This window comes from Paramormyrops kingsleyae, chromosome 4 (genome assembly GCF_048594095.1).
Source record: "Paramormyrops kingsleyae isolate MSU_618 chromosome 4, PKINGS_0.4, whole genome shotgun sequence".
NCBI classification, from domain to species: Eukaryota; Metazoa; Chordata; class Actinopteri; order Osteoglossiformes; family Mormyridae; genus Paramormyrops; species Paramormyrops kingsleyae.
Window position 1 is genome coordinate 27472697 of NC_132800.1, and position 11475 is coordinate 27484171.

General features: G+C 50.3%; 1 protein-coding gene across 1 annotated transcript in view; it reads right to left on the reverse strand.

Annotated features, from left to right (window-relative positions):
* The window catches only part of LOC140589095 (uncharacterized), a 12550-nt gene extending 4127 nt beyond the window's left edge, over positions 1 to 8423 (reverse strand). Inside the window, exons 1-2 of the mRNA XM_072711709.1 lie at positions 8333 to 8423; positions 7629 to 7670 (exon numbers count right to left, since the gene is read on the reverse strand). Of these exons, the coding sequence (XP_072567810.1) occupies positions 7629 to 7670; positions 8333 to 8423 (133 nt within the window). The remainder of the gene's footprint in view (positions 1 to 7628; positions 7671 to 8332) is intronic.
* Between the last annotated feature and the right edge of the window lie 3052 nt (positions 8424 to 11475).

Sequence of the window (11475 nt, forward strand, 5' to 3'; positions counted from 1 at the left end):
AAAGACAGTTGGCCCAGGCTACCCAGGGTTAGATGCACCTTCCCTGGGTACACTTATGACAAAGGGCCCCTGACCTTATGGACCTCCTAAGACCAGGCAACCTTCTCAAAGGTACCCAGCATTAAGTGCACCTTCCCAGGCTACGCTTTGGACAAAGGGCCGCTGACCTTAAGGCCCCGGGAGGATGAGCCCTCCGGGGCCAAGACAGTCGGCCCAGGACGGGCCTTCCGGGCCCCAGGACCCTGATCTCCATGGGAGCCTTGTGGCCCGAGACTTCAGCCCCCTCCCGACTGCTGTCACCGGCGACCACCCACCCCCCTGAGGTTTACCCCCTTTATGCTCCGCAAGATGGAACTCCGGCCATCTGGTCAACCATTTGCAACTTTGGCCATCTGGTCAACCTTTTGCAACTTTGGCCATCTGGTCAACCTTTTGTAAGATATAGAGAGTTGACCAGATATCCCTATTTAACTTACTGCGACTTCAGCCATCTGGTCAACTATTATAAATAAGGCTGTCATATTCGGTGCACCTTCCCTGGGTACACTTTTGACAAAGGTCCCTAACCTTAATGACCTCCTAAGACCAGGTAACCATCTGAAAGGTACCCAGGATTCAGTGCACCTTCCCTGGGTACACTTATGACAAAGGCCCCTGACCGTAATGACCTCCTAAGACCAGGTAACCATCTGAAAGGTACCCAGGATTCAGTGCACCTTCCCTGGGTACACTTTTGACAAAGGTCCCTGACCTTAATGACCTCCTAAGACCAGGTAACCATCTGAAAGGTACCCAGGATTCAGTGCACCTTCCTTGGGAAGACTTATGACAAAGGCCCCTGACCGTAATGACCTCCTAAGACCAGGTAACCATCTGAAAGGTACCCAGGATTCAGTGCACCTTCCCTGGGTACACTTATGACAAAGGCCCCTGACCGTAATGACCTCCTAAGACCAGGTAACCATCTGAAAGGTACCCAGGATTCAGTGCACCTTCCCTGGGTACACTTTTGACAAAGGTCCCTAACCTTAATGACCTCCTAAGACCAGGCAACCTTCTCAAAGGTACCCAGGATTCAATGCACCTTCCCTGGGTACAGTTTCACAGAGGGTCCACTGGTTCCCGGACTTCCCTGTGACTTAGGGTTATGGTTGCAGCTGGCACTTAGGGTCATGCGTGCACCTGCTACTTAGGGTTATGCTTGCACCTGCTACTTAGGGTTATGCTTCCACCTGCCACTTAGGGTTATGCTTCCACCTGCTACTTAGGGTTATGCTTGCACCTGCTACTTAGGGTTATGCTTCCACCTGCTACTTAGGGTTATGCTTCCACCTGCTACTTAGGGTTATGCTTGCACCTGCTACTTAGGGTTATGCTTCCACCTGCCACTTAGGGTTATGCTTCCACCTGCTACTTAGGGTTATGCTTGCACCTGCTACTTAGGGTTATGCTTCCACCTGCTACTTAGGGTTATGCTTCCACCTGCTACTTAGGGTTATGCTTGCACCTGCTACTTAGGGTTATGCTTCCACCTGCCACTTAGGGTTATGCTTCCACCTGCTACTTAGGGTTATGCTTCCACCTGCCACTTAGGGTTATGCTTGCACCTGCTACTTAGGGTTATGGAAAGACAGTTGGCCCAGGCTACCCAGGGTTAGATGCACCTTCCCTGGGTACACTTATGACAAAGGGCCCCTGACCTTATGGACCTCCTAAGACCAGGCAACCTTCTCAAAGGTACCCAGCATTAAGTGCACCTTCCCAGGCTACGCTTTGGACAAAGGGCCGCTGACCTTAAGGCCCCGGGAGGATGAGCCCTCCGGGGCCAAGACAGTCGGCCCAGGACGGGCCTTCCGGGCCCCAGGACCCTGATCTCCATGGGAGCCTTGTGGCCCGAGACTTCAGCCCCCTCCCGACTGCTGTCACCGGCGACCACCCACCCCCCTGAGGTTTACCCCCTTTATGCTCCGCAAGATGGAACTCCGGCCATCTGGTCAACCATTTGCAACTTTGGCCATCTGGTCAACCTTTTGCAACTTTGGCCATCTGGTCAACCTTTTGTAAGATATAGAGAGTTGACCAGATATCCCTATTTAACTTACTGCGACTTCAGCCATCTGGTCAACTATTATAAATAAGGCTGTCATATTCGGTGCACCTTCCCTGGGTACACTTTTGACAAAGGTCCCTAACCTTAATGACCTCCTAAGACCAGGTAACCATCTGAAAGGTACCCAGGATTCAGTGCACCTTCCCTGGGTACACTTATGACAAAGGCCCCTGACCGTAATGACCTCCTAAGACCAGGTAACCATCTGAAAGGTACCCAGGATTCAGTGCACCTTCCCTGGGTACACTTTTGACAAAGGTCCCTGACCTTAATGACCTCCTAAGACCAGGTAACCATCTGAAAGGTACCCAGGATTCAGTGCACCTTCCCTGGGAAGACTTATGACAAAGGCCCCTGACCGTAATGACCTCCTAAGACCAGGTAACCATCTGAAAGGTACCCAGGATTCAGTGCACCTTCCCTGGGTACACTTATGACAAAGGCCCCTGACCGTAATGACCTCCTAAGACCAGGTAACCATCTGAAAGGTACCCAGGATTCAGTGCACCTTCCCTGGGTACACTTTTGACAAAGGTCCCTAACCTTAATGACCTCCTAAGACCAGGCAACCTTCTCAAAGGTACCCAGGATTCAATGCACCTTCCCTGGGTACAGTTTCACAGAGGGTCCACTGGTTCCCGGACTTCCCTGTGACTTAGGGTTATGGTTGCAGCTGGCACTTAGGGTCATGCGTGCACCTGCTACTTAGGGTTATGCTTGCACCTGCTACTTAGGGTTATGCTTCCACCTGCCACTTAGGGTTATGCTTCCACCTGCTACTTAGGGTTATGCTTGCACCTGCTACTTAGGGTTATGCTTCCACCTGCTACTTAGGGTTATGCTTCCACCTGCTACTTAGGGTTATGCTTGCACCTGCTACTTAGGGTTATGCTTCCACCTGCCACTTAGGGTTATGCTTCCACCTGCTACTTAGGGTTATGCTTGCACCTGCTACTTAGGGTTATGCTTCCACCTGCTACTTAGGGTTATGCTTCCACCTGCTACTTAGGGTTATGCTTGCACCTGCTACTTAGGGTTATGCTTCCACCTGCCACTTAGGGTTATGCTTCCACCTGCTACTTAGGGTTATGCTTCCACCTGCCACTTAGGGTTATGCTTGCACCTGCTACTTAGGGTTATGGAAAGACAGTTGGCCCAGGCTACCCAGGGTTAGATGCACCTTCCCTGGGTACACTTATGACAAAGGGCCCCTGACCTTATGGACCTCCTAAGACCAGGCAACCTTCTCAAAGGTACCCAGCATTAAGTGCACCTTCCCAGGCTACGCTTTGGACAAAGGGCCGCTGACCTTAAGGCCCCGGGAGGATGAGCCCTCCGGGGCCAAGACAGTCGGCCCAGGACGGGCCTTCCGGGCCCCAGGACCCTGATCTCCATGGGAGCCTTGTGGCCCGAGACTTCAGCCCCCTCCCGACTGCTGTCACCGGCGACCACCCACCCCCCTGAGGTTTACCCCCTTTATGCTCCGCAAGATGGAACTCCGGCCATCTGGTCAACCATTTGCAACTTTGGCCATCTGGTCAACCTTTTGCAACTTTGGCCATCTGGTCAACCTTTTGTAAGATATAGAGAGTTGACCAGATATCCCTATTTAACTTACTGCGACTTCAGCCATCTGGTCAACTATTATAAATAAGGCTGTCATATTCGGTGCACCTTCCCTGGGTACACTTTTGACAAAGGTCCCTAACCTTAATGACCTCCTAAGACCAGGTAACCATCTGAAAGGTACCCAGGATTCAGTGCACCTTCCCTGGGTACACTTATGACAAAGGCCCCTGACCGTAATGACCTCCTAAGACCAGGTAACCATCTGAAAGGTACCCAGGATTCAGTGCACCTTCCCTGGGTACACTTTTGACAAAGGTCCCTAACCTTAATGACCTCCTAAGACCAGGCAACCTTCTCAAAGGTACCCAGGATTCAATGCACCTTCCCTGGGTACAGTTTCACAGAGGGTCCACTGGTTCCCGGACTTCCCTGTGACTTAGGGTTATGGTTGCAGCTGGCACTTAGGGTCATGCGTGCACCTGCTACTTAGGGTTATGCTTGCACCTGCTACTTAGGGTTATGCTTCCACCTGCCACTTAGGGTTATGCTTCCACCTGCTACTTAGGGTTATGCTTGCACCTGCTACTTAGGGTTATGCTTCCACCTGCCACTTAGGGTTATGCTTCCACCTGCTACTTAGGGTTATGCTTGCACCTGCTACTTAGGGTTATGCTTCCACCTGCCACTTAGGGTTATGCTTCCACCTGCTACTTAGGGTTATGCTTCCACCTGCCACTTAGGGTTATGCTTGCACTTGCTACTTAGGGTTATGGAAAGACAGTTGGCCCAGGCTACCCAGGGTTAGATGCACCTTCCCTGGGTACACTTATGACAAAGGGCCCCTGACCTTATGGACCTCCTAAGACCAGGCAACCTTCTCAAAGGTACCCAGCATTAAGTGCACCTTCCCAGGCTACGCTTTGGACAAAGGGCCGCTGACCTTAAGGCCCCGGGAGGATGAGCCCTCCGGGGCCAAGACAGTCGGCCCAGGACGGGCCTTCCGGGCCCCAGGACCCTGATCTCCATGGGAGCCTTGTGGCCCGAGACTTCAGCCCCCTCCCGACTGCTGTCACCGGCGACCACCCACCCCCCTGAGGTTTACCCCCTTTATGCTCCGCAAGATGGAACTCCGGCCATCTGGTCAACCATTTGCAACTTTGGCCATCTGGTCAACCTTTTGCAACTTTGGCCATCTGGTCAACCTTTTGTAAGATATAGAGAGTTGACCAGATATCCCTATTTAACTTACTGCGACTTCAGCCATCTGGTCAACTATTATAAATAAGGCTGTCATATTCGGTGCACCTTCCCTGGGTACACTTTTGACAAAGGTCCCTAACCTTAATGACCTCCTAAGACCAGGTAACCATCTGAAAGGTACCCAGGATTCAGTGCACCTTCCCTGGGTACACTTATGACAAAGGCCCCTGACCGTAATGACCTCCTAAGACCAGGTAACCATCTGAAAGGTACCCAGGATTCAGTGCACCTTCCCTGGGTACACTTTTGACAAAGGTCCCTGACCTTAATGACCTCCTAAGACCAGGTAACCATCTGAAAGGTACCCAGGATTCAGTGCACCTTCCCTGGGAAGACTTATGACAAAGGCCCCTGACCGTAATGACCTCCTAAGACCAGGTAACCATCTGAAAGGTACCCAGGATTCAGTGCACCTTCCCTGGGTACACTTATGACAAAGGCCCCTGACCGTAATGACCTCCTAAGACCAGGTAACCATCTGAAAGGTACCCAGGATTCAGTGCACCTTCCCTGGGTACACTTTTGACAAAGGTCCCTAACCTTAATGACCTCCTAAGACCAGGCAACCTTCTCAAAGGTACCCAGGATTCAATGCACCTTCCCTGGGTACAGTTTCACAGAGGGTCCACTGGTTCCCGGACTTCCCTGTGACTTAGGGTTATGGTTGCAGCTGGCACTTAGGGTCATGCGTGCACCTGCTACTTAGGGTTATGCTTGCACCTGCTACTTAGGGTTATGCTTCCACCTGCCACTTAGGGTTATGCTTCCACCTGCTACTTAGGGTTATGCTTGCACCTGCTACTTAGGGTTATGCTTCCACCTGCTACTTAGGGTTATGCTTCCACCTGCTACTTAGGGTTATGCTTGCACCTGCTACTTAGGGTTATGCTTCCACCTGCCACTTAGGGTTATGCTTCCACCTGCTACTTAGGGTTATGCTTGCACCTGCTACTTAGGGTTATGCTTCCACCTGCTACTTAGGGTTATGCTTCCACCTGCTACTTAGGGTTATGCTTGCACCTGCTACTTAGGGTTATGCTTCCACCTGCCACTTAGGGTTATGCTTCCACCTGCTACTTAGGGTTATGCTTCCACCTGCCACTTAGGGTTATGCTTGCACCTGCTACTTAGGGTTATGGAAAGACAGTTGGCCCAGGCTACCCAGGGTTAGATGCACCTTCCCTGGGTACACTTATGACAAAGGGCCCCTGACCTTATGGACCTCCTAAGACCAGGCAACCTTCTCAAAGGTACCCAGCATTAAGTGCACCTTCCCAGGCTACGCTTTGGACAAAGGGCCGCTGACCTTAAGGCCCCGGGAGGATGAGCCCTCCGGGGCCAAGACAGTCGGCCCAGGACGGGCCTTCCGGGCCCCAGGACCCTGATCTCCATGGGAGCCTTGTGGCCCGAGACTTCAGCCCCCTCCCGACTGCTGTCACCGGCGACCACCCACCCCCCTGAGGTTTACCCCCTTTATGCTCCGCAAGATGGAACTCCGGCCATCTGGTCAACCATTTGCAACTTTGGCCATCTGGTCAACCTTTTGCAACTTTGGCCATCTGGTCAACCTTTTGTAAGATATAGAGAGTTGACCAGATATCCCTATTTAACTTACTGCGACTTCAGCCATCTGGTCAACTATTATAAATAAGGCTGTCATATTCGGTGCACCTTCCCTGGGTAGATATGCAGACAGGGACCAGTGGTGGAGTTACTTATCACACATATCATTCCCGGATTGATGTCTAGCAATCTTGGATATTTTGGATGTCCACAGTACCTCCGCGGAAGTGTACTCAGGATTCGGTGCACCTTCCCTAGGTAGACATGCAGGCAGGGCAGGGCCCGAGGTAAAGGGCCCTCGGGGGCCATTGACTAACTGTCCGACAAAGCATCGTTTAACATCAGATAACAATAGAAAACCAAGAAAGCGTTGTTTAATATTAGAAAACACTAAAGACCATGAAAGCATTATTTAATATCAGGAAACATCCATCTTCTCCATCACCCATGGAAAAACAAAAATTAAAGCACCACAGTTAATATTTTAATCCTCAGTTGGGGAATGGACGGTGTGTGAGCAAGCGGGTGGATGCACCGATGGACCCGAATTGGCCAGTGCCTTCCTGTGGCCCTGGGACGCTGGGGTCACAGGCCCTGGGGTTTCTAACCACAATTCATAACCCTAACCTAAACCCTAACCATAACCCGAAACGGAAATACTGAGCCCTTGGTGGGGAAATATCCTGAAACAAGAATAAAAAGGCTGATAATTACCTGTCTACGTCGCCGCTCCTCCATCTGCTCCTCCGGTCCACTTACCTGATGTCTTGCACTCTCCTACATCCATCTTCTCCATCACCCATGGAAAAACAAAAATTAAAGCACCACAGTTAATATTTTAAGCCCCAGTTGGGGAATGGACGGTGTGTGCGCAAGCGGGTGGATGCACCGATGGACCCGAATTGGCCAGTGCATTCATGTGGCCCTGGGACGCTGGGGTAACAGGCCCTGGGGGTTTCTAACCACAATTCATAACCCTAACCTAAACCCTAACCTAAACCTTAACCATAACCCGAAACAGAAATACTGAGCCCTTGGTGGGGAAATAACCTGAAACAAGAATAAAAAGGCTGATAATTACCTGTCTGCATCGCTGCTCCTCCATCTGCTCCTCCGGTCCACTTACCTGATGTCTTGAACTGTCCTGCATCCTTCTTCCCCATCACCCCTGGAAAAACAAAAATAAAAGGACCACAGTTAATATTTTAAGCCCCAGTTGGGGAATACTGAGCCCTATACAAAATAAAAATAAAATCCTCTTCTTACCGGCTGCCTCTCCAGTCTCTGATGTTCTTCTGCGCAATCTCTCAGAACGGCAAAACAATCAAACATACAAGCTGGCTTCTTATACGCGTCTCCAAACTAAATAGTCTCACCTACTTCCTGCTACATCGCATGCGTGACGTCACAAGCGATATCACACCCATTAGATCGTAACAGCCTACGTTGTTTGACTGAACAGTGCTGCTGCTGACAGTGTCCATCACCTTCATGACCGCAGCCTCCCTGAGTGCTGCCGCTGACCGTGTCCATCACCTTCATGACCGCAGCCTCCCTGAGTGCTGCCGCTGACCGTGTCCATCACCTTCATGACCGCAGCCTCCCTGAGTGCTGCCGCTGTCCGTGTCCATCACCTTCATGACCGCAGCCTCCCTGAGTGCTGCCGCTGACCGTGTCCATCACCTTCATGACCGCAGCCTCCCTGAGTGCTGCCGCTGTCCGTGTCCATCACCTTCATGACCGCAGCCTCCCTGAGTGCTGCCGCTGACCGTGTCCATCACCTTCATGACCGCAGCCTCCCTGAGTGCTGCCGCTGACCGTGTCCATCACCTTCATGACCGCAGCCTCCCTGAGTGCTGCCGCTGACCGTGTCCATCACCTTCATGACCGCAGCCTCCCTGCTGCTGCTGACCATGTCCATCCCTTTATGATCACAGCCTACCTGAGTGCTGCTGCTGACCATGTCCATCCCTTTATGACCACAGCCTACCTGAGTGCTGCTGCTGACCATGTCCATCACATTATGACTGCAGCCTACCTGAATGCTGCTGACCGTGTCCATCACATTATGACCGCAGCCTACCTGAGTGCTGCTGCTGACCGTGTCCATCCCTTTATGACCGCAGTCTACCTGAGTGCTTGTCAAGTTGTCCCTTTTTCTTTTGTGCAATTTCCCAAACTTGAAAGGAATAACAGCATCCACTTGGAGGTATAACTGGATTCCACTCGACAGACTTGGCAAACCCGCTATTTCTTTTATCCTTATTTTCCTTTTATTTGGATCTCAGCAAGGTAACCAATGTTGCCACCAGATAAAATAGTCAGGTAGAAAACCTTTAAGCAAAGAAGAAAATAAATTGACCCCAAACTATTACATACATGTTAAGTCGCGGGCAGTGGAGGAGGCCCTTAAGGCCACACATGACCGATTACAACAAGAGTTTGCTGGGAACAATCCAGTCCTCTATCTGACTCAGGCTGATGAGTCCAATCACTGAGGTTTCACTACAGTTCATTTGCTAGTAGGCGTGAATAGTACAGGTGAGGGATGGGTTTGTTTGGAAACTGCTGTTCTCGAGGTGTGTCAGCAGGCTGGGGCTACGAGAGCGGTTGTTGCTCTGGATGAAAGTCCAGATGTCAGAGTCAGTCTTGGATGAGGGCACTGCGATGGCCTGGCCTTCCTTCTCCTGGATAGCCATGAGCTCCACGATGGATTTGGTATCCCCGAAACACAGGAACTGCTGCAGGGTAATGATCTCCTCCTCCTGGGACATGATAGTCCAGCGGTCCAGAACCTTGCCTGCAGCATCCTGAAGGCCATATCATGGGGAACAAAGGACACCACAAGAAGTCATTGATTCTGCATAATTGGCACAGCTGATTAAAGGTACATAGCTGCCTACCTGCAAAGTCCAGGCCTTCTGGAGCAAAGACCTCGTAGATCTTAACAGAGCGACACCCCACACACCCTCCTTCTCCTAGCTTCCCTTTCAGTCTTCTTCTCCTGTGTCACCAAGCAGGAAGTCATTACATTCATGGATAGAGAACAGGAACGTTTTCAATCATGTCAACTGTAAAAACAACCAAGGGCTTTGGGGCACTGCTATCAGTCAGTCCCTGCGATGCACATCATTATAGAGAAGATGACCCACAGAAACACCTCAAAGTCTATTGTTTCTCAGCTGATCCATAGAAATGCCTCACAGAAATACAAATACAATGACTCCCACAACAGAGGAGGAAGACTGACCTCTAACCGGTGTGACGTCTAACCAGTGTGTTATGGTTTTGCAACGGTCCTGTTACACTTCTGTGATAGTTACCTACCTGCATTATGCTACCCTAGCTGAATCTCACCCCCGTATTGGTCCACACTCAAGCCCCAGCCACCTATGGAAGCATTTCTCAGGTTGCAGAAGCTTTAAGTAATGTCTGGTAATTGCAATACTTACATTCGGCCAGGAGATGGCAGCAAGAAAATAGAAAAATAATTTTCCCACAGTTATTATGATAATTCACAAGGTAAATTTATTGTGTATGTGTGTGTATGTGTGTGTTTTACTGCACTTTGGGGACAATTTTATCAAATGTGATCTATGCAAACCAATACACACACACACATAATGCCCAGTTACAGCGTGCGCGCGTGCACACACACACACACAGCGCCTACTTAGAGCACGCACACACACACAGTGCGCAGTTACAGCGCACACACACACAACGCCCACTTAGAGCACACACACCCACACACTGTGTGCTGATACAGCCCACACACACAGACACAGTGCCCTGTTACAGCACACACACACACAGAGCCCCCGGTCAGAGCTCACACACATTCACACAGTTCCCTGTTACAGCACACACAGAGCCCCCGGTCAGAGCTCACACACACAGACACAGTGCCCTGTTACAGCACACGCACATTTTATGCTGCCGTCTGGTGGCCAAAATTGAGTACTACCATTTAAAAACATTAAAATTATATTTTCTGGTAATTGCAATACTTACATTCGGCCAGGAGATGGCAGCAAGAAAATAGAAAAATAATTTTCCCACGGTTATTATGATAATTCACAAGGTACATTTATTGTGTATGTGTGTGTGTGTTTTACTGCACTTTGGGGACAATTTTATCAAATGTGATCCATGCAAACCCACTCACACACACAGTGCCCAGTTACAGCGCGCACACACACATGGATAAACACAAACACAAAAACTGCCCAGTCACAGTGCACACACACACAGTGCCCAGTTACAACACACACACACACACACAGCCCCCGGCTAGAGCTCACGCCACATACACACCCAGTGCCCTGTTACAGCACACACACGCAAGCACACACACACAGTGCTCAGTTACAGCGCACGCACACACAATGCCCAGTTTCAGCGCAAACATACACAGTTTCCAGTTACAGCGCACGCACACACACACACAGTGCCCAGTTTCAGCGCAAACATACACAGTTCCCAGTTACAGCGCACGCACACACACAGCGACCCCGATTAGAGCTCACACACACAGACACAGTGCCCTGTTACTGCACACACACATTTTATGCTGCCGTCTGGTGGCCAAAATTGAGTACTACCATTTAAAAACATTAAAATGATATTTTCTGGTAATTGCAATACTTACATTCGGCCAGGAGATGGCAGAAAGAAAATAGAATAATTATTTTCCCACGGTTATTATGATAATTCAAAAGGTAAATTTATTGTGTATGTGTGTGTTTTACTGCACTTTGGGGACAATTTTATCAAATGTGATCTATGCAAACCCACACACACACACACAATTCCCAGTTACAGCACACACACACACAGAGCCCCTGGCTAGAACTCATGCACACACATACACACACACACAGAGCACCCTCTTAGAGCACACACATACACACACAGACGCACACACACACAGTGCTCAGTTACAGCGCGCACACACACACACACTGCCCAGT